Source organism: Balaenoptera ricei, chromosome 17, assembly GCF_028023285.1.
Source record: "Balaenoptera ricei isolate mBalRic1 chromosome 17, mBalRic1.hap2, whole genome shotgun sequence".
Lineage (NCBI taxonomy): Eukaryota > Metazoa > Chordata > Mammalia > Artiodactyla > Balaenopteridae > Balaenoptera > Balaenoptera ricei.
In genome coordinates, this window is record NC_082655.1 from 42,409,552 (window position 1) to 42,436,595 (window position 27,044).

The following is a 27,044-nucleotide window of genomic DNA, read 5'->3' on the forward strand; positions in this document are numbered from 1 at the left end:
GTCCCACCTCTATGGCTGGTGTTCATCCTGAGCCCCCTCCTCTTTCTTTAGCTCCTGGAAATCCACTCTGGTGTTCACCCAGATCTGATCTTTTCTGGAAGATCAGGAAGTTTCTTGACACAAAAGCTGTGAGTTAATGGGAGAGCACTGGATTTGGAAACAGATAAACTGTTATGAGCCCCAACTTCTCACCAATAAAATGGGGATAATAACAGATCTTTGGGTTGTTGTGGATATTAATTAGTATCTGTGGAAGTGAATAAAAGTTATTAATGTTATGAAGGAGTTGTAGTCTGTAGTAGCCCTAATTTTTTTTAGATGACACTGTTGTTGTTAAGGGGTACTGGAATCGCCTATCCCACCATATCTATTGTCTAACTTAAAAGGATTTTTATTTATTAAACGTTGAATTAATGAATTTCACCTTCAGAGGAAAAAAAAAAAAAGAATGAAAGCAAGAAATATTCTGCTTTACCAGCTAAGAAAGTATGTCAGGACTCTTTACCATGAGAATTTCAGATTGGGTTCCTTTACTAAAGTCTTCCTGTTTATTGTTTAGGTTACCTTCATAAGGATTTGTAAATGCTAAAAAGAACACATACACTTGTTTTCTCTTAGGGCTGTCAAAGAAAAGAAAATCTAAAGAGCCACACCCAATACCTAGGCCTGGGGAAGGTACTTTGTGTGTCTTGAAACTGAAGAAGAGTGGAGGGGGACAGCTCAAGAGAGAAGAACTTAGGCTGAATTTTTAGGGCATAAAAGGAGCTCGCTTACAACTAAGAACATGGTCTTTGGCTTGGACAGAGGGTGTGCTTAAATAATTAGAAAGGGATACCCTTCCCAGCCTTGTTTGAGAGAATAGTTTAGTGTGGAAATTTCAAATGGCTGTAAGACTATAGGCAAGTCACTTAAATTTTTGTGCCCTAGTTTCCCCATTTATAAGGTGGGGATAACAATAGTCTCTACCTCATGGGGCTGTTTGAGGATTTAATGAGATAACATATAAAAGTGTTTAGAATTATGGCTGGAATGGGGTAAAACCCTCAATACTTGTTGTTATTAGTAGTAGACTATCAGATAGGCCAGGCTCTGTCTGTAGCAAGTAGACAGGTCTTACTATTGAGTTTATTGACTTTTTATTTCGAACATCTTTATTGGAGTATAATTGCTTTACAATGTTGTGTTAGTTTCTGCTGTATAACAAAGTGAATCAGCTATATTCACTTATATCCCCATATCCCCTCCCTCTTACACCTCCCTCCCACCCTCCCTATCCCACCCTTCTACGTGGTCACAGAGCACCGAGCTGATCTCCCTGTGCTATGCAGCTGCTTCCCACTAGCTATCTATTTTACATTTGGTAGTGTATATATGTCCATGCTACTCTCTCACTTCGTCCCAGCTTACCCTTCCCCCTCCCCATGTCCTCAAGTCCATTCTCTATGTCTGCGTCTTTATTCCTGTCCTGCCCCTAGGTTCATCAGAACCATTTTTTTCTTAGATTCCATATACATGTGTTAGCATATGGGATTTGTTTTTCTCTGTCTGACTTACTTCACTCTGTATGACAGTCTCTAGGTCCATCCACCTCACTACAAATAACTCAATTTTGTTTCTTTTTATGGCTGAGTAATATTCCATTGTATATATATGTCACATCTTCTTTATCCATTCATCTATCAATGGACACTTAGGTTGCTTCCATGTCCTGGCTATTGTAAATAGTACTGCAATGAATATTGTGGTACATGTCTCTTTTAAAATTATGATTTTCTCAGGGTATATGCCCAGTAGTGGGATTGCTGGGTCATATGGTAGTTCTATTTTTAGTGTTTTAAGGAACCTCCATACTGTTCTCCATAGTGGCTGTATCAATTTACATTCCCACCAACAATGCAGGAGGGTTCCCTTTTCACCACACCCTTTCCAGCATTTATTGTTTCTAGATTTTTTGATGATGGCCATTCTGACCGGTGTGACGTGATACCTCATTGTGGTTTTGATTTGCATTTCTCTAATGATTAGTGATGTTGAGCATCCTTTCATGTGTTTATTGGCAATCTGTATGTCTTCTTTGGAGAAATGTCTATTTAGGTCTTCTGCCCATTTTCGGATTGGGTCGTTTATTTTTTTGATATTGAGCTGCACGAGCTGCTTGTATATTTTGGAGATTAATCCTTTGTCAGTTGCTTGGTTTGCAATATTTTCTCCCATTCTGAGGGTTGTCTTTTCGTCTTGTTTATGGTTTCCTTTCTCATTTGTTTATTTTTGTTTTTATTTCCATTTCTCTAGGAGGTGGGTCAAAAAGGATCTTGCTGTGATTTATGTCATAGAGTATTCTGCCTATGTTTTCCTCTAAGAGTTTGATACTGTCTGGCCTTACATTTAGGTCTTTAATCCATTTTGAGTTTATTTTTGTGTATAGTGTTAGGAAGTGTTCTAATTTAATTCTTTTACATGTAGTTGTCCAATTTTCCCAGAACCACTTTATTGATTTTTTTTGCCAAGTTGTTCACAAAACAACTCTAGGAGTTGGCAAATATTCTTTGTTTTAAAAAAGTAATTAATTAGTTAATTTATTTCTTTTTGGCTGCGTTGGGTCTTCGTTGCTGCACGCAGGCTTTTCTCTAGTTGTGGTGAGTGGGGGCTGCTCTTCGTTGCGGTGCGCAGGCTTCACATTGTGGTGGCTTCTCTTGTTGTGGATCATGGGCTCTAGGCACGCGGGCTTCAGTAGTTGTGGCTCGCGGGCTCTAGAGTGCAGGCTCAGTAGTTGTGGTGCATGGGCTTAGTTGCTCCGCAGCATGTGGGATCTTCCCTCACCAGGGATCGAACCCGTGTTGCCTGCATTGGCAGGTGGATTCTTAACCACTGCACCACCAGGGAAGTCTGTTGGCAAATATTCTTATCCCTGAAGTCTTTAAGACTAAAGATTTAAGGGAGGAATGTTCTTTACTTATGTGTCGTTTGTCTTGCTTAAATAATAGCATGGTGAAGAACTGAAAGTGTCTCATCATCTTCACTGGTGAGTTCTGGGAGCTTGTTGTCCATCATGGCTTAGTGCTCAGATAATGCCGCTACTAAGTACATTTTGTTTCTTAAATTGGTGTTTCATGACATGAAGTCTTCACATTCGGACTTCCAAAAGAACAACCCACAAACTCTTTAGAGGGTTCACAAAGAATTGCTTTAGAAAAGAAAAATACCCCTATGTGCTTATTTGGAGCAATATAACTTAGTAAAAAGGAGAAAAAAGGGGAGGGATTATTTTAAGCTGAAAATGAAAAATGTAATTTAGTAGTTATAAGAAACCACAGACATCTAAACAAGGTTGTCAGAAATTTCAAATCGAGAACCAGAAAATTGTTTATTTCCTTTCCAGTTCTCTCTGTCTGGATGTATCTTTCCTAACAATTCACTTTGGGCCCTGTAGGTGCAGTGGAACGATCCAGGTGCACTATATTCATTAGTGGACAAGGAGAAGCCATCAAAATTCCCATTTTCAATCAACCAGGAAGGAGTTATCTATGTGACTCAGCCCTTGGACCGAGAAGAAAAGGACGCAGTGAGTAAAATTAGGAGGAGTTTCACAGGTGATGAGATCCTGGGCCCATGGATATCTGAGAGCAGAAACAATTTTACTTAACACCCTGCCCCCCACCAATATCCCCCAAACTGTGTTCTGAAACTCAGTGCATTATTGCTCTCGGAGACTTGATAATACCCCGACAAATTCAACCCATTTTATATTTTCTCATTTCCCAATTCTAAGCGAATTGATGATAAGGGGATAAATGAAATAGCATTGAAATAGTTGTTTTCTCTGCCTTTTAAAGGAGATGATGAAGGATTCATGTCTTAACTCTGATCTCGTTGTAGTATGTTTTTTATGCGGTTGCAAAGGATGAGCATGGAAAACCACTTGCCTTTCCACTGCAAATTCAAGTGAAAGTTAAAGACATTAATGATAATCCACCTACATGTCCATCTGCAGTGACTGTACTTGAGGTCCAGGAGAATGAACAAATAGGTAAGAAACCGTGTATCTGTCCTCCCTATGTTAATTCTGTAATGCCTTTCTCCTTTTTGTCAGGTAAAAGGTGGGCAGGTAGACCTGACTGGGGATCAGTGGTCCATGCTCAGCACAGCATAGAGATAGAATAGACTTTGGGACTCACATAGGTACAGTATTTAATTTCAAGCAATATCTGGGAAGTGTTTTAAAATTGGAGATTTTATAACTACTACCCCTACTCCTAGCACTGTTACTGCCACTACTATTACTACTACTACTACCACCCTTACCACTACCACTAGCACCGTAACCATTTACACCAGTATCCTGTATACATGTATAAGGTTATCTCTTTGCAAGGTTTTTTTTTTTTTAGATTTTATTTATTTATTTATTTATTTATTTACTTATTTACTTATTGGCTGCATTGGATCTTCCGTTGCTGTGCACCGGCTTTCTCTAGTTACAGTGAGTGGGGGCTAGTCTTCGTTGCTGTGCGAGGGCTTTTCATTGCAGTGGCTTCTCTTGTTGTGGAGCACAGGCTCTAGGCACGCAGGCTTCAGTAGTTGTGGCACACGGGTTTCAGTAGTTGTGGCTCACTGGCTCAAGAGCGCAGGCTCAGTAGTTGTGGCACACGGGCTTAGTTGCTCCACAGCATGTGGGATCTTCCCAGACCAGGGCTCGAACCCGTGTCCCCTGCATTGGCAGGCGGATTCTTTTTTTTTTTTTTATAATTCATCTATTTTATTTATTTTTGGCTGCGTTGGGTCTCCGTTGGTGTGCGCGGGCCCTCTCCAGCTGTGGAGAGCGTGGGCCACTCTTCGTTGCGGTGCGCATGCCTACTGTGGTGGCTTCTCTTGTTGCGGAGCACGGGCTCCAGGCTCACGGGCTTCAGTAGTTGTGGCACGCGGGCTCAGCAGTCGTGGCACACGGGCTCAGTAGCTCCGCGGCACGTGGGATCCTCCCGGACCAGGGCCTGAACCTGAGTCTCCCGCATTGGCAGGCGGATTCTTAACCACTGCACCACCAGGGAAGCCCCTGCAAGGTTTTTCCATAGATTCTTATTTGCCTTCAACAAACTCAGTGACAGGTAAAATCCCATCAAATTTGCTAAATAATTTAAACAAACATTCACACTCAATGTCAGATATCCTGCAATTGACCCTTGATTGTCCCTCTCTAGGAAGCTGATAATAGCGCATGAGGCTGGAAGATGAAGTTCAAATCCTATCTGTTTTTGTCCTTTTGTTCTTGACCTGTTTTGTTTCCTTGTACTGTGCCAGGATAGCTTTAGTTTTGTACAGGGACAACTACTATTAGAGCACTGTGATTTCTGGGAGTTTTATGACTTTGCTGGATTTGGGACACCTATTGTCTATTACCCCTTGGTGTTGAGCCCATTGGCTGAGCAGGCTGGCATTGCTTGAAATGTTTTTGTCTGTTTCGTGTAAGTTTCAGGGTTTACAGGGTTAGCAGGCTCCCATGACTACCATTCCCAGGGCTTGGCTGCCCTTGTAGGCAGGTCCTCACCTGCCTCATGGGCATTCTCATCATTTTCTTTTGATCTCTTTACTCTTCTTGCCACACACTTTTCACACAGTGGGTGCTGTCTTGGTGGCTTGGTGGACACTGGTCACATGGCTTGCTTGCTCAATGCTCACTTTTTTTCCTTCTTGCTGTCAAGAGTCACATGTAGGCTACCTATTGTCAGTGTGTTCTGCTTAGGTCTTCTCTTTTTCATTTATTCCAGTTATTCTTACAACAGGAAGTATTAAATGACAGTTTGAAGGATTTCAGTTAATTATAAGGAAGAATCTTCTAAAGTGACAGTGGAGTAACAATGAAATGTGTGACAATAGCCAAGAAACACTTATGGCATCACCCTTTTTGAAAACATGGGATGGTCTGTGATGCTGAATGAAGGCAGAAGACCTTTGAAGGCCTTTGTAGATGATACCTCAAGTCTCTTTGCACAGGGCCTAACATTTAGTGTATTAGTCATCTATGTTGCATAACAAATTGTCCCAAAATTTAGCAGCTTAAAAGAGCAAACATTTATTATCTCACAGTTTCTGTGAGTCAGGAATCTGGATATGGGGTGCATGCCTTTGATTCAGAATCTGGATGTGAGGTGAGTGCCTTTGATTCAGAGAGAGAGAGAAAGAGAAAGAGAGAGAGCTCAAAAAATGGCAAGTAAGATGGAAGTCAGTCTTCTTATAACTAATCTCGGAAGTAACATCCCATAACTTTTGCCAAATTCATTAGAAATGAGTCACTAGGCCCAGTTCACACTCAGAAGGAGGAGGTTACACCAAGGCATCAATATCAGGGTTGGGGGGATTGCTGGGAGCCACCGTAGAGGCTGCCTGCCTTATTTGGGAGGAGGACAGTACTAGTTTTCTGAAGCTGCTAAGGATGTCATTGTTGGTAAAACAAATTGTTCAGAGGTGCAGCATGCTCTTTGCATCTCCAAAAGTGAGAATTTATTTTGTAACAATATTTCACAAAGTCTTGAATTGTGGACTTAATGGACCAGGAATTCTTATAAATCAACACAGATTGAGTCTATTTTCTATATGTAGCCCAAAGGGGTACAAAAAATGTCCCTGCCTTTTGGGGGCTTACCGTCTAGCTCAATAAAATACTCAATTATTCCTTAGTATATTTATATTCTCCTGTTTGGTGTCTTATATTGGCCAGAATCTTGTGGGACTTATGTCCCCAAGTCTCAGCAATAACAACATTAATTCTGAAATCCCACCTGCTACCAAGACCTTTCTGTTCATACGGGAACTTTATCCTCTCGTAAAAGCCCCACCTCCCTAAAGTATTTCTGAGTGCCCCAAGAGTTGCTGTATGTACCTCTGAATCAACTTGGGCTGCCACTTGTTCCTGGCCTTTCCCACTCAGGGACATGGCACTTCTTTGACTCCTGGCTCATTCATAAGTTCTCTGCTCCCACTGAGTGGCGTCTCCTACTGGAATTTCCCTGTCACTGACGTCAACAGTCTTCACGGTGCTTCTGACAGCTGGAGGTTTCCTCCGTGGTGAGAGAAGGACAGTGTCCTCTGTGTTATGCTCACTTGCTGCGGGAAAGGTCCAGAGCAGGGCTGCTCAGACACCAAACAATCACAGAAGTTTGCAAGACACTCTTTCATTCCAACACACAGATGCTTTCCTTACAAGGGCAGAGGCATATTCCAAAGGTGACTCGGTTGTTTGTGAAAGCAGAAATGGCAGCAGCTGCAACACTAGATACGTGTTCTCTTCTGCTACCCACGTTGCCCCTCCTCCCCAGCCCATGAGACACATCTGCTCGTGCCGGCTCCATTATAGACATAACATAGGTACTTCCATTCCTCCCCTCACAAACCCTCCAAATCTCCCAGTAAATCAGTAGATGCAAAGTAACATGGGGGAGGGGATGAAACCGACCTCCACAAGTGGGGAATACATATTCAAGTTTTAGCCCTCACATGGGATTCTGGCTGTGTGTAGAGAAACCCACAATTCCCATTTCACGGAGCAAGATGACCCAGCACCAACCAGAACTCACCCAGACCTGGGTGGAGCACTGAGTCAGAGCCGGACTTCTGGAACTCCCTGGACTGAGATGTCAATAGAAATAAAACTTAGGACTATAAACTGCAGCAAGGCATAGACAGTGTCTGCCTGCTCTCTGTCCCGTGCCTGTCTTTATCTTTGGGGTGGAGTCAGTCTCTGCCATTTTTCCAGAAAGTTACTTAGAAGTAACCACGGTTGGCTTGTCCTTGTTAAGTTTTACCATTTGCCTTGTGTATTAGTATCTGAGGATGGCCGTAACAAATTACCACAGACTTGGTGACTTAAAACAACAGAAATTTATTTGCTAAGAGTTCTGGAGACTAGAAGTCTGAAATCAAGGTGCCAGCTAGGGGAGAAGTCTTCCTTGCCTCTTCTGGCTTCTTGTGGCTCCTTGGCTGCTTGTGGCAGCATCACTGCAGTCTCTGCGCTCTCTTCACATTGCCTCCTCCTCCTCCTCCGTGGGCATCTCTGTGTCTTCTCTTCCTCTTATAAGAACGCCCATCACTGGATTTAAGGCCCACTCCAAATGCAGGATGAGGGACTTCCCTGGTGGTGCAGTGGTTAAGAATCCGCCCGCAAATGCAGGGGACACAGGTTCGATCCCTGGTCCGGGGAGATCCCACATGCTGCGGAGCAATTAAGCCGCATGTCACAACTACTGAGCTTGCGCTCTAGAGCCCGCGAACCACAACTACTGAGCCTGTGTGCCATAACTATTGAAACCCGTGTACCTAGAACCTGTGCTCTGCAACAAGAGAAGCCACCTCAATGAGAAGCCCACACACTGCAACGAAGAGTAGCCCCCTCTTGCCACAACTAGAGAAAGCCCGTGCACAGCAAAAAGACCCAACATAGCCAAAAGTAAATTTAAAAAAAAAAAAGCAAATCCAAGATGATTTCATCTCAAGATCCTGGATTATGTCCTCCCAAAATTTATATGATGAAGTCCTAACCTCCAGCACCTCAAAGTGTGACTATTATTTAGAGATTGGATCTTTAAAGAGGTAATTAAGTTAAAATGATGTCATTAGTATGGGTCTTAAGCCAATATGACTGGTGTCCTTCTAAGAAGAAAAAATCTGGATAGATACAAGTACTGGGGAAGACCATCTGAAAACATGCACCAGACAGCTATCTACAAGCCAAGGAGAAAGGTCTCAGAAGACATCAGCCCTGCTGACACCTTGATCTCAGACCTCTAGTATCCAGAAACTGTGAGAAAATAAGTTTCTGTTGTTAAAGCCATCCAGTTTGTGGTACTTTGTTATGGTGCCCCTAGCAGACTAAGACACTTCTCCACACACTGCACTACTGAAAGGGTTAGAAGAACCAACATCGATCTAAGAACTTTAGTCTGCTACTCAAAGTTACTTCCAGTGCTTTCTAGGAACCTGATTCTTCAGTGAAATCATTTTTTAATAGAGTAAAAAGAGCCTATAATGGATGGGTTTCCTTCTTTTCTTCTCTACAGGGAGCAGTATTGGAACACTTATTGCTCATGACATGGATGAAGAAAACACTATCAACAGTGTTTTAGGATACAGAATTGTGGATCAAACCCCCAAAGTTCCTAGAGATGGACTCTTCCTGGTCCAAAGCTACTCAGGAACGTTCCAGTTAGCCGTGCAGTCTTTGCGGAAGCGAGACACTCCGCAGTACAATTTGACAGTAGAGGTGTCTGACAAAGGTTAGTATCGCCTTCACTGTGTCAAGAGTGATAACACTTGTTTTCTTTCTAGTTGTGATTTGTTAGGCTGCTCTAATGCCTGGGTGTATTACAGAAGGATGCTGTTTAAGAGTTCTTGCTTCCTATGTAAAACACAGCACAAAGGCAGCAGGCCCAACATGGTAACGGCCACAGTTGCAGCTTAGGCAACGTTATTATGTTGGTTCCTTGAGAAGAAGATGCCCAAGAGGGGATTAAATATATAAGGATTTTATTAGGGGAATTGCCTATGAGAAAAAATGGGGAGGGATACAGAGAAGGCTGGGAGAGCCATCAGAACTCAATACAAGCCGGATGCTGAGTGAAGGAGAGAAGGAAGGACAGTGGTGGGAGTACCATAGACCACTAAGCAGTCAAAGGGAAGCTCAGCAAGGTCATTAGGAGTCCAAAGTTGGCCGTGGAAGGAGTCTGTGATCTCCAAAACAGGCCTACCTTAGCCTGCCGGCCTTGCTCTGTCACTGGCTTGGGGCAGCCAATGGGAAGCAAGGCCTTGGTGCAAATGTGGTGATGGGTTTCAGAGCAAGGCGGCATGTTGTCAATTAAGATCTCTGGTGTTAGGGGTTGGCAAGGCACGTTGTCATGGCCACCATGGTCACAAACAAGAAAATTAGTTATATTTCCCAAGTCTCCCTTTCAGACTCAAAGGATTCTACTATATGACAGTGAAGGAAAAATATATCGTTTGGGAAGTTTTGTCTTCTTATATTAGCTTCTAGTTGGCCATTTGACGATATCTGGAGACATTCTTCCTTACGCCTTATACAATTTCAAAGCAAGTGGTTTTTAATCTGTGTTAAGTCATGAGACCCTTTGAGAATCTGATGGAAACTATGAATTCCTAAACAAATGTACACATTATCAACAAATCGCACAGACACACAAACTTACATGAACTCAGGGGCAGGCTTATTTTAAGATCATTAATACTCCTAGGTTAAGAATCTTTCTTTAACTAGCACTGAATCTTAGATTACCAAATAGTTCAGTGATTGTTATGTTACAAGAGAGAGATTATACAGGTGTGTGGAAGTGAAGAGCATCATTTCATACTGTGTTTCACATTTTTTTTTCATTACACAGTTGCTGAGATACTGAAGAGAGCTGGGGTTTAGCAGGCCCCCGAAGCAGAATGTTTGAGACATAGTGATTAGGCAAATATTGAGGGCCTAACATAATGTCTAGTATTATGTTAAGTGGTACAACAGAAGTGGGTATAATAAATCACCCCTGTCCATGATGAGCTGACAATCTCACACCATTAGCCAGCCATTCTTTCAGCAGCTATTGAGCATTTACCATGATTGAGGCACCATTCAAGGTACTGGGGATACACAAATGAATAAGACCCAGTGTCTGTCTTCAAGGAGCATTTGTGGTAGAGGAGATGGACATGTGACTAAATAAATTGTAAGAAATATGTACAAGGTAGCCCATGAAGGCAATGAGTGACTCAGTGGAGAGGGAGAGAGCTGATAAAGCTTTCTGGAAGAGGTGTCATTGATCTGAATTTTGATGGATGAATATGACAAGTTACAAAATAGTGTAGAGGCTTACAGAGGAGAAGAAAGCCCATGTGAAAATGCATGGGGACCTGAAGCAGTTTGAGGCTGCAAGAGCATCAGATTACAAATTGTCTATGTACCTGACTACATCTATAGACTATATGGACCAGATTATACAGTATATTTATATATAACTATATATGTGTATTGATGGAGTTAAACATCCAGTTGTGTACTATAGAAAATTAGACTGGTAGGCTGTAATGAACATAGTTTTACCTAAAATCAGGGAAGATCTGTTAGCCAGGAGGTCCACTGCTGGCCCAAATAAGGTTTGTGCAGAGCAGGGAGCTAGTGAGTTCAGGCCCTGGGACCTCCTGAAATCTTCAGCCATTCTTGCTGTCTACAAACGTTCTGGGGACTGGACCCGACTTGAGTTAACATCCACTTCTTTGTAATACTGTTATTATTAGATTACACGCCTAGCTTTGTGTCCAGTGCGTCGAGCACAAGCTTTAGAGCTAGGCTGTGTGAGTATATTTGTCAGGATCCCAGCAGGAAACAGACAGCCCCCTCAAAAGAAGTAACCAAAAAGTGTTTAGAGAGGGGATTATTTGTAAAGGCTGGGGGTAGGGGTTATGGGAAACCAACAGGAGGTGTGAAGCACGATGGCAGCCTTTCTTACCTGAAGGTGAGAAGGGATGAGGGAAGGTAACATTCCCTGAAGGAGCAAGGCCTGTCCCTGTGACTATAGAAGAGGCTGCTGGCAGGTGGGGAACTAGACCCTGACCCTGTTCCTCCTGCCCTTCCTTAGATCTCCTGCCAGTGCTCCCACTGGTAGAACCCAGAGGGCCAGGATGCCCACTGATGCAGTTCCTAAGGTCAGCCTCTGGGGCACAAAGCAGGGTGAAGGGCGGAGAGTGGACAGAGAGGGAAAAGAAGGGCATGGATTTGAATTCTGGCTTGACCATTAGTTAGTTGTATGACCTTGGGCAGGTCACCAACTTCTCTGTCCTTTGGCTTCCTCATTTGTGAACTCAATGAGAATGATAATTGTACCTACATCACGGAGTTAGAATGAAGATGAAATGAGTCATGCAAGCAAAGCACTTAATATGGTGCCTGGTACATAGAGAGTGCTAACAATGTCAGTTAGGACGAGAACCTTGGCTCTGTTGCAATCTACATTTTCTAGATAAACTGACGACTGCACAGAGATTTTGAGTGACATTCCCAAGCTTTCACACATCTGATAAGTAGCAGAGACAGAATTTGAACAGTGGGGTTCCAAAACCCAGAGTCTTCGCCCTTGTATAATAAACTACTTCATAGTTAGAACAATGGAAACCCCAACAAAAAACCTACCATGTTGGTTCTCACTGTGGATATTTCCCTGGGGACCCCATCCCCACCTGTACTCCATGCTCATCTTGGACCTAGGTTGAACCTGCTGTCTCTGACTAGGTCTCTGAATTGTCAAACCCACCCCTCAAAGCCTATGCCATCTCCCAGAGTTCTATGAGCTACCTCTGCCTCTGTAGGCTGGGCAGCCAGGCCTTTTGAAGGGGGCTAATTGTACATTTCCTCCCTCACTTGGGCCTTCCCTTTAGGGGGGCAGAAGGGATACAGGACAGTAAGTGCTGGAAGTGTTCAGAGTAGGAAAGACAACCCTCTGGGATGCTCAAAGAAGTCTTTCTAGAAGGATAGTTTTGTACTGGGCTTTGAAGGCTACATAAGTTTCACTAGCCAGAAAAGAGAGGCTGCCTCACAGAAAAGAAACCATCTTGCTCAGGGACAAGCCTTACTGAGGAGGGGGCAGGTAGAGGGAGTGGGAAGCCCAGGGGAGCCTCTCGTGGGGTTTTCTTCAGCCCCTGGTGACCTGCTCATGGGTGCAGGTGGGGAGCAGAGAATCCCCTCACCACACAAATCTCATGTCAATAGTAAAATTGTGGCTATGGCTGTCACTTTACATGCCAACTGTTTTTCTTGCGGATTTCTGATTTTAATGCATGATTTTCAGTGAAAATTTTTGTGATATGACTTTGATTTTCAGATTTCAAGACCCTCTGCTTTGTGCAGATCAACATTATTGATATCAATGATCAGATCCCCATCTTTGAAAAACCAGATGTGAGTAGTTATCACCTTGTTTTTTCTTTACTTTGTTCATATTACCTGACCCCTACTTCTGGGATAAAGACACAAACAGTAGTTAGGGAAAATGGCAGACTTAATATCTTAGTCAATGCACTGGTACCAAACTCAAGCATCATCTTCAGTGGAAATCTTCAGGGAACAGTAACATTCACTGTTATAGTATCTGGGAGCATCTGTTCTTTTTATTAGAAACTTTTGCCAACAACTCATTTATTTCAAGGACTGCTTGGAAGCTACAACCACAATCTTTGTCCAATTGAAAGGAGTTGAGTGGCTGCTTGCAGTTTGTCATTATATATTTTGTGGGTAGTAGGACAATAAATAGATTACTGCTAGGTCTCAAACAAGCATGTGTAGTCAGAATTTAAAATTGTGAATATTGGCAATTAAAACTCATTTTGTAATTATTGGATAAGAGAAAAGGGGAAGAAAAAACTAATCTCTGGTTTATGCCAAAAAATGTGCCCAAGACATCTGCAAGAATTAGAATTGGGAAAAAAGAGCAGGAGAAAAAAGATCGGTTGAGTATATCAAGAGGAATTCAAGTTAACTTATTATTAATGTGGGGGTAGTTTGACCGTTGCTTCCCTTAAAATGGATGCCTCTATTTATTTATTCTGGAGAAGAGAGAAGCCCTTTTGGCTAGATTGTTGTGTTTGAAGTCAGTTTATGAGGCGGACAAGACCCTTGTGATTATGTTCATAAATCACAATAGGGATAAGGCAGCGACAAAGAACGGGAATTGATTTATGGGAGGGTTTGAGGAGGTAAAAGGTGTGACAATATAACTTGTAGAGTAGGCACTGAGGTTAAGCAAGTGTGAGACTAAGAGCCTGTTTCTACTCTGCCTCCATTCTCTTGGGCATTTGGTCCTTTCTGTGTGTTGTAGTTTCCTTGCATTACCTCTAGACAGTGTTTTTAGATTGAGGGTAAGAGTTCTGCTTTGGGAATCTCAGAGCTTGGAAAGGCAAACTGGGCCTTAGAAAGGTGAGTCCACGTCTTTCATTGCTGTGGTCCTTTCCTGGACCCTGCCTGTTACCATCTTCATGATCATCATGCCAAGAGACATGATCTGGGGGATTTTCAGCGGAGGAGTGGGAGATGGTCTAGGTCAGTGTTAATTAAGAGCACCTGCTTTGGAGTTGGACAAACATTGGTTTGAATCCCAATTCTGTGACCAGCTAGCTGTGTGGTCTTGGGTGGGTTTTACCTCTCCAGTCTTTTGCTCCTCTGTCAAATGGAGATGATAATATAGCTACTCAGTAGGGTGCTTTGTTTTGTTGCTTATCTTTATTGAGCACTTATTATGTGCCAGGCATTCAGGGGTTTTATATGCATTGTCTCTGTAAATCACCACAGCACACATGAAGTAGGTTCTGTTATTATTATTATTATCATCATCATCATCATCTCCAAGGACAGATGATGAACCTGAGACTTTAAAAAATTAGATAACTTATTTCAGTTCACCCAGGTCATAAGTGACAAGCCTAGGATTCATACCCAGGCCATTTGACTCCGAAGTTCAGGCTCTTAACCACTATTCCCTGATAGATTTAAGAATTAATTAAAATAATGTAAAGTGCCTGCCACATTGTAGGTACGCCATACATAGTAGCTATCTATTTGTCTCAACTATAATGATAATTACAGTTATTAAACATATTGGATGTGAGTGGAGGGATACGTTTTAGAATCCTATCAGTAGATCTCTGAGACGTTGTGTTTCCTGGTACGATGGATATCAGTCTACAAGTATGACTGATGTCAAAATCAACTGTAACCCACTCATTAATAGAAAAAAAACATGCTTGGTAAGTATTGACGCAAACTGTGACTTGTGTCCATTCTGAAACCAAGGAGACAAGTTTGCCCTTTGACAATTGTACTCGCTGACAATGGACATTCTCATTGTTTCCTTCCCCTGTTTCCTTCTTAGTATGGAAACCTAACTCTCCCTGAAGATACAGCCATTGGAACTGTCATCTTAACCATCCAGGCCACCGATGCCGATGAACCACATACGGGAAGTTCTAAAATCCTGTACCGAATTACACAGGGAGACAGTGAGGGACGTTTGGAGATTGAAACAGATCCCGAAACCAATACTGGATATGTCAAGGTTAAAAAGGTAAATAGCACATTGAATGGAATTTGTCTTTTTCAAAGGTTAATTTACTTAGGACCATTCAAGGACCTATAAGCAGAGGTGACATATTAGCAGTGACCTCTCGGGTGTGTGATGGACTCCTGGAACACTCTCAGTCATTCCTGTCCTCCCAAAAGACAGAAGGCAGGATTCTTGTTCTGGGTCTGTCACTAACTGACCAAGTAGCCTTTGCAGAGTGAGGTAGAATTGACATATAAAATATATAAACTACAAGATAGAAAATTTTTTAGTACAAGTATGTCCCATGAAATACTTGGGACATACTTACACTAAAAAATTGCTTGTTGTTTACCTGAAATTCCAATATAACCAGTTGTTCTATATTTTTATTTGCTAAATCTTGGGCAAGGTGGTGCTCCGGGCTTTATTTCTCTCTTTGCAAATGTGCGGTATTAGACTAGACGAACCCTATGAGCCCTTTAGCCTGTAGACTCTTTATCCTAATGGGCCAGCCATCGGCTCCTCTTTAATAATGACTGGAAATTGGTAGGTCTCCTTTAATAGACAAGTTTTAATAAACAAGTTTATTCTTTCATGGCTTCTTCCCTGCCTACCCCTTACTTTCATCTTTTATGGTATTGCTGAGTCCACTGGCTCTTGCTTTGTAAGGACTGGGTAGTCTAGAGCCAAAATCTTGATTACCATGATACTTGCTTTTTAATAGAGGGTCTTCCCATCCTTCCCTCAATCTACTCCCATCCCCCACTGTGTACAGCTGAAGTTTGACCCTTTCCTCCATGGCTGCCTCATTTATGCTTTAAAGCATGTAAACAGTTTACCAGATGACTCAATAGGAAGCAGCACTTGTCATCCAATGTAGTTAGAATTAAAAGGCGTCAGAGTTACAGCAATGGAGACTTTGCAGACATGGTTGAATGCTGAAGGCAGTGTGTTGGAGGCTGCAAAAGAAAGCTCTGGAAGAAAGTTTTGACCCAGAATAAAGGAGAGCTGAAGTAGACGCTAAAAATGAAGACAAAATAGAATAATTTCACAGAAAATGCATAGAAGCACAGGGAGAAAAGTGCTATTGCTGAAGGAAGCCCTGGGGCAGTATCTCAGAATTCTGATACCATTATGACTATATGACCCACCTCTGATGAAGAGCCTCGCTGGGTTTTAGCTGTGAGGTTTTTGTGTGGACCTACTCAACCCATTAGTATTTTGTGTGAGTCTAGACATTTGGAAAAGGTGCCATAACATCTTCCCCCTCTATTCATGGCTGCCTACATGGAGACAAAGAACCCAGAAGAAAAGGCCAGTTTTCAGAGTTTTCAGTGGGTGGTCCAGGCAACATACGTGATCTTTTTGCAGGAGGTGGGGGCAGATAGCTTCAATCCTCCTACAGGCCCAGAGGTCTCTAGGCATCTAAGAGAAGATAAAGTCCTGTCCATCTCAGTATGAATGAGTCCCACATGTCAGTAATTTTTCACAGTGGCTTGTTGTGAATCAACTTAACTGGACCATTTGTGGCTAAAGGCCACCTATAGGAAAAATTGGTAACCTTGATGATTAACAGTAGGTGAGGGCTGTAAGTATCCTCCCACACGCTCTTGACATGAGGAGGTATGTTACAGTACAGCAGGCCTCTGGCCAAAATCTTTGTCACATCCTTATTTTGTTTGTGGTTATATTCCAAGTGTCCAGAATATTGCCTGGCACACAGTGGAGGTTCAATAAACATTGGTTGCATTGAATAAATAATTGAATTCTGTGCCACGTACAATTAATAACAAGCAGGGACAAAAACCATCATCCAACTTGTGCTTTAGGCTTGTGATGTCCCAGCTCTCTGTCCCTCAGGCACTGTGGGCACAGTACTCTAGTGTGAGGATTCATCTGACTGTCCAGAGAAAAGGTGTTGATAGACAGAACAGAACTGGCGCCCTGGAACTATGAAGGGTATAAGCTGCTGGACTAGCCAGATGCTACACTCTTGTTCATTTAATGACCAAGAGGTATACTATATTTTTAACCAAACTGCGTGTCTTGAATACCACTAATATCACAAAACCTCTTTGTGAGATCACTTTGCTAATTAACAAACCTTCTAGTGCAGCTTGAGATAGTGTGAGCTCAAAGCCTGTAGTAGCTGCCTCTGGAGTGTGGATCTCTGATTAGGATCCGTCAAATGCTAAGTGACAGCCAGCCCAGAGGTGTGGTTTCTTGATGAGGATACACTAGATGTTAGCCAACTGCCCCTAGGATGTGTGTACTCACGTTGACAGATGTATGTATTCATACAGTTTTCAGTATTTTAAATAAATTAGACTCTATTATGTGGTTTTTCGTGTGTAGCTTAGCCTTACTTCTAACTCCCTCCCCATTAAGCCATCCATTGCTTCAGAACCATTGTGTTGATCATTTTTTAAAAATTTAAAATCCCAATGTAGGCTACTTTTATTTCCTGATATTTTCTTCTTTTTTTTTTTTAAATAAATTTATTTATTTATTTATTTATTTTTGGCTGTGTTGGGTCTTCGTTTCTGTGCGAGGGCTTTCTCTAGTTGCAGCGAGCTGGGGCCACTCTTCATCCCGGTGCGCGGGCCTCTCACTGTCGCGGCCTCTCTTGTTGCGGAGCACAGGCTCCAGACGTGCAGGCTCAGTAGTTGTGGCTCACGGGCCTAGTTGCTCTGCGGCATGTGGGATCTTCCCAGACCAGGGCTCGAACCCGTGTCCCCTGCATTGGCAGGCAGATTCTTAACCACTGCGCCACCAGGGAAGCCCTCTTCTTTTTTTTTTTTTAACATCTTTATTGGAGTATAATTGCTTTACATTGTTGTGTTATTTGCTGCTGTATAACAAAGTGAATCAGCTCTACATATACATATATCCCCATATCCCCTCCCTCTTGCGTCTCCCTCCCACCCTCGCTATCCCACCCCCTAGGTGGTCACAAAGCACTGAGCTGATCTCCCTGTGCTATGCAGCTGCTTCCCACTAGCTATTTTACATTTGGTAGTGTATATATGACCATGCCACTCTCTCATTTTGTCTCAGCTTACCCTACCCCTCCCCATGTCCTCAGGTCTGCTCTCTACTTCTGTGTCTTTATTCCTGTCCTGCTCCTAGGTTCTTCAGAACTATTTTTTTTTTTTTAGATTCCATATATATGTGTTAGCATATAGTATTTGTTTTTCTCTTTCTGACTTACTTCACTCTATATGACAGTCTCTAGGTCCATCCACCTCACTACAAATAACTCAATTTTGTTTCTTTTTATGGCTGAGTAATATTCCATTGTATATATGTGCCACATCTTGTTTATCCATTCATCTGTCGATGGATACTTAGGTTGCTTCCATGTCCTGGCTATTGTAAATAGTGCTGCAATGAATATTGTGATACATGTCTCTTTTTGAATTATGGTTTTCTCAGGGTATATGCCCAGTAGTGGGATTGATGGGTCGTATGGTAGTTCTATTTCTAGTTTTTTAAGGAACCTCCATACTGTTCTCCATAGTGGCTGTATCAAGTTACATTCCCACCAACAGCGCAAGAGGGTTCTCTTTTCTCCACACCCTCTCCAGCATTTATTTGTAGATTTTTTGATGATGGCCATTCTGACCCATGTGAGGTGATACCTCATTGTAGTTTTGACTTGCATTTGTCTAATGATTAGTAACGTTGAGCATCTTTTCATGTGTTTGTTGGCAATCTGTATATCTTCTTTGGAGAAATGTCTATTTAGGTCTTCTACCCATTTTTGGATTGGGTTGTTTGTTTTTTTCACATTGAGCTGCTTGTATATTTTGGAGATTAATCCTTTGTCACTAGTTTGATTTGCAAATATTTTCTCCCATTCTGAGGGTTGTCTTTTTGTCTTGTTTATGGTTTCCTTTGCTGTGCAAAAGCTTTTAAGTTTCATTAGGTCCAATTTCTTTACTTTTTTTATTTCCATTTCTCTACGAGGTGGGTCAAAAAGGATCTTGCTGTGATTTATGTCATAGAGTGTTCTGCCTATGTTCTTCTCAAAGAGTTTTATAGTGTCTGGCCTTACATTTAGGTCTTTAATACATTTTGAGTTTATTTTTGTGTATGGTGTTAAGGAGTGTTCTAATTTCATTCTTTTACATGTAACTGTCCAGTTTTCCCAGCACCACATATTGAAGAGGCTGTCTTTTCTCCATTGTATATTCTTGCCTCCTTTATCAAAGATAAGGAGACCATATGTGCATGGGTTTATCTCTGGGCTTTCAATCCTGTTCCATTGAACTATATTTCTGTTTTTGTGCCAGTACCATAGTGTCTTGATTACTGTAGCTTTGTAGTATAGTCTGTAGTTGGGGAGCCTGATTCCCCCAGCTCCGTTTTTCTTTCTCAAGATTGCTTTTGCAATTTGGGGTCTTTTGTGTTTCCATACAAATTGTGAAATTTTTTGTTCTAGTTCTGTGAAAAATGCCAGTGGTAGTTTGATAGGGATTGCATTGAATCTGTAGATTGCTTTGGGTAGTAGAGTCATTTTCACAATGTTGATTCTTCCAATCCAAGAACATGGTATATCTCGCCATCTGTTGGTATCATCTTTAATTTCTTTCATCAGTGTCTTATAGTTTTCTGCATACAGGTCTTTTGACTCCTTAGGTAGGTTTATTCCTAGGTATTTTATTCTTTTTATTGCAATGGTAAATGGGAGTGTTTCCTTAAGTTCTCTTTCAGATTTTTCATCATTAGTGTATAAGAATGCAAGAGATTTCTGTGCATTAATTTTGTATCCTGCTACTATACCAAATTCATTGATTAACTCTAGTAATTTTCTGATAGTATCTTTAGGATTCTCTATGTATAGTATCATGTCATCTGCAAACAGTGACAGTTTTATTCCTTCTTATCCAATTTGTATTCCTTTTATTTCTTTTTCTTCTCTGATTGCTGTGGCTAAAACTTCCAAAACTATGTTGAATAAATGGTGAGAGTGGGCAACCTTGTCTTGTTCCTGATCTTGGTGGAAATGGTTTCGGTTTTCCACCATTGAGAACGATGTTGGCTGTGGGTTTGTCATATATGGCCTTTATTATGTTTAGGTAAGTTCCCTCTATGCCTACTTTCTGCAGGGCTTTTACCATAAATCGGTGTTGAATTTTGTCAAAAGCTTTTTCTGCATCTATTGAGATTACCATATGGTTTTCATCCTTCAATTTGTTAATATGGTGTATCACATTGACTGATTTGCATATATTGAAGAATCCTTGCATTCCTGGGATAAATCTCACTTGATCGTGGTGTATGATCCTTTTAATGGGCTGTTGGATTATGTTTGCTATTATTTTGTTGAGGATTTTTGCATCCATGTTCATCAGTGATATTGGCCTGTAGTTTTCTTTTTTTGTAACATCTTTGTCTTGTTTTGGTATCAGGATGATGGTGGCCTCGTAGAATGAATTTGGGAGGTTTCCTCCCTCTGCTATATTTTGGAAGAGTTTTAGAAGGATAGGTGTTAGCTCTTCTCTAAATGTTTGATAGAATTCACCTGTGAATCAATCTGGTCCTGGGCTTTTGTTTGTTGGAAGATTTTAAATCACAGTTTCAATTTCAGTGCTTGTGATGTGTCTGTTCATATTTTCAATTTCTTCGTTGTTCAGTCTCGGAAGGTTGTGCTTTCCTAAGAATTTGTCTATTTTATTGGCATATAGTTGCTTGTAGTAATCTCTCATGATCCTTTGTATTTCTGTAGTGTCAGTTGTTACTTCTCCTTTTTCATTCTAAATCTGTTGATTTGAGTCTTCTCGCTTTTCTTCTTGATGAGTCTGGCTAATGTTTTATCAATTTTGTTTATCTTCTCAAAGAACCAGCTTTTAGTTTTATTGATCTTTGCTATCATTTCCTTCATTTCTTTTTCATGTATTTCTGATCTGATCTTTATGATTTCTTTCCTTCTGCTAACTTAGGGGTTTTTTGGTTCTTCTTTCTCTAATTGCTTTAGATGTAAGGTTACATTGTTTTTTTGAGATTTTTCTTGTTTCTTGAGGTAGGATTGTGTTGCTATAAACTTCCCTCTTAGAAATGCTTTTGCTGCATCCCATAGGTTTTGGGCCATCGAGTATTCATTGTCATTTGTTTCTAGGTATTTTTTGATTTCCTCTTTGATTTCTTAAGTGATCTCTTGGTTATTTAATAGTGTATTGTTTAGCTTCTGTGTGTTTGTATTTTTTACATTTTTTTCCCCCTGTAATTGATATCTAGTCTCATAGCACTGTGGTCAGAAAAGATAGTTGATACGATTTCAATTTTCTTAAATTTACCAAGGCTTGATTTGTGACCCAAGATATGATCTATCCTGGAGAATGTTCCATGAGCACTTGAGAAAAATGTGTATTCTGTTGTTTTTGGGTGGAATGTCCTATAAATATCAATTAAGTCCATCTTGTTTAATGTATCATTTAAAGCTTGTGTTTCCTTATTTATTTTCATTTTGGATGATCTGTCCATTGGTGAAAGTGAGGTGTTAAATTCTCCTACTATTATTGTGTTACTGTCACTTTACCCTTTTATGGCTGTTAGCATTTGCCTTATGTATTGAGGTGCTCCTATGTTGGGTGCATAAATATTTACAATTGTTATATCTTCTTGGATTGATCCCTTGATCATTATATAGTGTCCTTCTTTGTCTCTTGTAATAGTCTTTATTTTAAAGTCGATTTTGTCTGATATGAGAATTGCTACTCCAGCTTTGTTTTGATTTCCATTTGCATGGAATATCTTTTTTCATCCCCTCACTTTCAGTCTGTATGTGTCCCTAGGTCTGAAGTGGGTTTCTTGTAGACAGCATATATATGGGTCTTGTTTTTATACCCACTCAGCCAGTCTATGTCTTTTGGTTGGAGCTTTTAATCCATTTACGTTTAAGGTAATTACTGATATGTATGTTCCTATTACCAGTTTCTTAATTGTTCTGTGTTTGTTATTGTAGGTCTTTTCCTTCTCTTGTGTTTCCTACCTAGAGAAGTTTCTTTAGCATTTGTTTTAAGGCTGATTTGGTGGTGCTGAATTCTCTTAGCTTTTGCTTGTCTGTAAATGTTTTAATTTCTCAGTGAATCTGAATGAGATTCTTGCTGGGTAGAATAATCTTGGTTGTAGGTTTTTCCCTTTCATCACTTTAAATATGTCCTGCCACTACCTTCTGGCTGCAGAGTTTCCGCTGAAAGATCAGTTGTTAATCTTATGGGGATTCCCTTGTATGTTATTTGTTGCTTTTCCCTTGCTGCTTTTAATATTTTTTCTTTGTATTTAATTGTTGATAGTTTGATTAATATGTGTCTTGGTGTGCTTCTCCTTGGATTTATCCTGTATGGGACTCTCTGCACTTCCTGGACTTGATTGACTATTTCCTTTCCCATATTAGGGAAGTTTTCAACTATAATCTCTTGAAATATTTTCTCAGTCCCTTTCTTTTTCTCTTCTTCTTCTGGGTCCCCTATAATTCGAATGTTGGTGCATTTAATGTTGTCCCAGAGGTCTCTGAGACTGTCCTCAATTCTTTTAATTCTTTTTTCTTTATTCTGCTCTGCAGTAGTTATTTCCACTATTTTATCTTCCAGGTCACTTATCCGTCCTTCTGCCTCCATTATTCTGCTATTGTTTCCTTCTAGAGAATTTTAAATTTCATTTATTGTGTTATCATTTTTTGCTCTTTAGTTCTTCTAGTTCCTTGTTAAAGGTTTCTTTATTTTCTCCATTCTATTTCCATGGTTTTGGATCATCTTTGCTATCATTACTCTGAATTCTTTTTCAGGTAGACTGCCTATTTCCTATTCATTTGTTTGGTCTGGTGGGTTTTTACCTTGCTCCTTCATTTGCTGCATATTTCTCTGTCTTCTCATTTTGCTTATCTTGCTGTGTTGGGGTCTCCTTTTCACAGTCTGCAGGTTTGTAGTTCCTGTTGTTTTTGGTGTCTGCCCCCAGTGGGTAAGATTAGTTCAGTGTGTTGTGTAAGCTTCCTGGTGGAGGGGACTGGTGCCTGTGTTCTGGTGGATGAGGCTGGATCCTGTCTTTCAGGTGGGCAGGACCACATCCAGTGGTGTATTTTGGGATGTCTGTGAACTTATTATGATTTTAGTCAAACTCTCTGCTAATGGGTAGAGTTGTGCTCCTGTCTTGCTAGTTGTTCTGTAGGGGGTGTCCAGCACTGGAGCTTGCTGGTCATTGAGTGGAGCTGGATATTAGTGTTGAGATGGAGATCTCTGGGAGAGCTCTTGCTGATTGATGTTATGTGGGGCCAGGAGTTCTCTGGTGGCCCAATGTCCTGAACTTGGCTCTCCCACCTCAGAGGCTCAGGCCTGACACCCTGCCAGAGCACCAAGACCCTGTCAGCCACACAGCTCAGAAGAAAAGGGAGAAAAAATAGAAAGAAAGAAAAATAAATAAAATTAATAAAGTTATTAAACTAAAAAAATTTTTTTAATTATTAAAATAAAAATAATTAAAAAAGAAGAGAGCAGCCAAACCAATAAACAAATCCACCCATGATAACAAGTGCTAAAAACTAAACTAAGATAACCATATAAATTAGAAACTAGTCAGTTGCATACAGCAAACCCAAAGTCTACAGTTGCTCCCAAAGGCCACCACCTCAATTTTGGGATGATTCATTGTCTAGTCAGGTATTCCACAGATGCAAGTACATCAAGTTGATTATGGAGATTTAATCTGCTGTTCCTGAGGCTGCACAGAGAAATTTCCCTTTCTCTTCTTTGTTTGCACAGCTCCTGGGGTTAAGCTTTGGATTTGGCTCCACCTCTGCATGTAGGTCATCCTCTGGTGTCTGTTCTTCACCCAGACAGGAGGGGGTTAAAGGAGCGGCTGAATAGGGGGCTCTGGCTCACTCAGGCCAGTGGGAGGGAGAGGTATGGAATGCGGGGAGAGCCTGTGGCGGCAGAGGCCAGTGTGATGTAGCAACAGCCCAAGGCACGCTGTGTGTTCTACCGGGGAAGTTGTCCCTGGATCACAGGACCCTGGCAGTGGCGGGCTGCATAGGGTCCCGGTAAGGGAGGTGTGGATAGTGACCTGTGCTTGCACACAGGCTTCTTGGTGGCTGCAGCAGCAGCCTTAGCATTTCATGCCTGTCTCTGGTGTCCGCGCTGATAGCTGCAGCTCGCACCCTTCTCTGAAGCTTGTTTAGGCAGTGATCTGAATCCGCTCTCCTTGTGCACCCCGAAACAATGGTCTCTTGCCTCTTAGGCAGGTCCAGACTTTTTCCTGGACTCCCTCCCAGCTAGCTGTGGCGCACTAGCCCCCTTCAGGCTGTGTTCATGCAGCCAACCCCAGTCCTCTCCCTGGGGTCCGACCTCCGAAGCCGGAGCCTCAGCTCCCAGCCCCCACCCGCCCCGGAGGGTGAGCAGAGAAGCCTCTCGGGCTGGTGAGTGCTGGTCGGCACCGATCCTCTGTGCAGGAATCTCTCCGCTTTGCCCTCCGCACCCCTGTGGCTGTGCTCTCCCCCATGGCTCCGAAGTTTACCCCCTCCACCACCCCCCATCTCCACCAGTGAAGGGGCTTCCTAGTGTGTGGAAACTTTTCCTCCTTCACCGCTCCCTCTCAGAGGGGTAGGTCCCGTCCCTATTCTTTTGTCTCTGTTTTTTCTTTTTTCTTTTGCCCTACCCAGGTACGTGGGGAGTTTCTTGCCTTTTGGGAAGTCTGAGGTCTTCTGCCAGCGTTCAGTAGGTGTTCTGTAGGAGTTTTTCCACAAGTAGATGTATTTCTGATGTATTTGTGGGGAGGAAGGTGATCTCAGCTTACTCCTCTGCCATCTTGAAGGCCATCCCCCTGATATTTGCTTAATCACAATTCTATCAGCACCTGTTCATCTGAATTACAAATGTGCTAACGGCAGGTAAAATTCACTGAGGAGTGCACACTCCACAGCTGAAGCCCCTTGTGCTTCATGAAGCACTTCTGCACATGCTCCTTTTCTTCTCACGCTGACTCTGAGGGAGGCAGAAATAGCCCCGTTGTACAGATGAGGTTCAGGCCCACAGCAAGATACAGTCAGTCCCTCAGGGATGGCAGAGTTGGGAACTTGACCCCAGGCTTCTAACTCCCTTCAGGAAATGATTTCTGTTGGGGCCTGGCATTACCATTTACTAGCTCTGCGACCTTGACCAAATGTTGTAACCTCAGACCTCAGTTTTCTGATCTGAAACATTGGTGAAATGGCAACACCTTCTTGATAAGGACATTGGAGGATTCAGTGTGAAAATACATATATAGCTCTTAACACAGCCCCCAGAAGGTAGCAGTCAATTTAATAAATGTCCAGCATTATCTTAATTCTAATTAATTAGAGTGAGGGCAGAAGCCAGGATTCTGCCTGTGGACAGATGTGTTTTTGCTTCTTGCCAAGGGGACCAAACTTGTCTAATCCAAGAGTCAAATGGTGCCCACTGGGGACTGCTGACTCAGCCTCTCTATGGGAGGACCTGGAAATCAGTAATTTTAGTGCCCTGCAAAGTGTTCCTCCTTTACTCTTGCATTACTACCACACTTCCCTTTTGACACCAGGTTTGTGGGTTTTCCACACATCAAGCCATTCTCCAACAACAGCCTGATGTCCTACAATTTAACTCAGTTCTGACACTGTCTACCTGGAGACAGCATCAGACCCCACAGGTTAAGGGCTCAGTCCCACAAGACTCCCCCCACCCCACTTCAAGAGTCAATTGCAAGTCCTAGGTTGTCACCTGTCCTTCTGACTGACTGGCTATAAATCAGAGGTTCCCATGACTCTCTCCTTGGGTTGGATCATTTGCTAGAACAGCTCACAGAGCTCAGGGAAACATATTTACCAATTTTTATTTAATAAAGGATATGATAAGGGATATAGATGAGCAGCCAGATGAGGAGATACATAGGGCGAGGTCTGGGAGGCCCCCAAGAGTAGGAGCTTCTGTCCCATGGAGTTAGGGTGTGTATCACTTTCCCAGCACATGGATGTGTTCACTAACCCACAAGCTCTCTGAAGGCCTTACTTTGGGGATTTTTACTGAGGCTTCATCATGTAGACATGATTGATCATTAACTCAATCTCCAGCCCCTCTCCCCTTCCGGGGGAGGGGGGTGTGGGGCTGAAAGTTCCAAGCTTCTAATCATGGCTTGGTCTTTCTGGTAACCAGCCCCCATCCTGAAACCATCCAAGGAGCCACCAAGAGTCACCTCATTAGAATAAAAGGCACTCTTATCATCCAGGAAATTCCAAGGGATTTAGGAGCTCAGTGTCAGGAACCAGGGGCAGAGACCAAAATATACATTTTTTATTGTTTCACTTGCCCCAAGTGATGCTTAGGATTAAGCAAGTTTTAGAAGTGCTGTCCTCTCTCTGTTTACTGCTGCCCCAAGCTCTCGCCTGCTGTGTGGTAAATCATCATACTCTTGGGACCAAGCAGGTGTCAGGAGCCAGGAAAGCTATTTCTTTGAGCCCTGCCTGGCTCATCAATAACTCTCCTGGCACCCCTTTCTTGAAATTCAGGGGTTTGTTTTGGCTTTAATTTTTTTTTGTATATACAAATTTCGTCACTTCTTCATTATAGCTGATCCTTTTTCATTCTTAGTATGTGACTTATTTTTAACCAGCCAGAGTATCATCTGGAAAACGAATGTGCACTTTTTTCTCATCACTGATGATTGGTGAAAATGTTAAATATCCCCAGTCTCAATTCCTTTCCTTCAGCACTTTATCTCTGCTTCCAGGTTGAATCTAAATCATGGGGTTTGACCTTTTGAGCAGTTGTATGCAGAAGAGGGATTGTGGCATGAGTATGTGTTTTCAGCTTACCTGATGAGTAAGTTGCCCAGATGGGCCCGAGGTTATCCCAAGAGGCCATGAGGGTCTCTTGACTTGGTTTTGCAGGCCTGCCATGTCATGAAAGACAGTATACGTGGTTTGACAAGGCTTGTCCTTGATTAAACTCTGCTGATTATCATTTG

The 27,044-nt window shown here is 42.0% G+C and overlaps 1 protein-coding gene across 7 annotated transcripts in view; it reads left to right on the forward strand.

The window, feature by feature from the left end:
* CDH17 (cadherin 17) overlaps positions 1-27,044 on the forward strand; it is a 77,039-nt gene that overhangs the window by 25,744 nt on the left and 24,251 nt on the right. For 6 of the 7 annotated variants that reach the window (XM_059901459.1, XM_059901461.1, XM_059901465.1 and 3 more), the window contains 5 exons: positions 3,431-3,562; positions 3,877-4,027; positions 9,048-9,263; positions 12,858-12,934; positions 14,901-15,092. In XM_059901459.1, coding sequence (XP_059757442.1) covers positions 3,431-3,562; positions 3,877-4,027; positions 9,048-9,263; positions 12,858-12,934; positions 14,901-15,092 — 768 coding nt within the window. The remainder of the gene's footprint in view (positions 1-3,430; positions 3,563-3,876; positions 4,028-9,047; positions 9,264-12,857; positions 12,935-14,900; positions 15,093-27,044) is intronic. The other variant, XM_059901460.1, reaches the window with a different exon arrangement.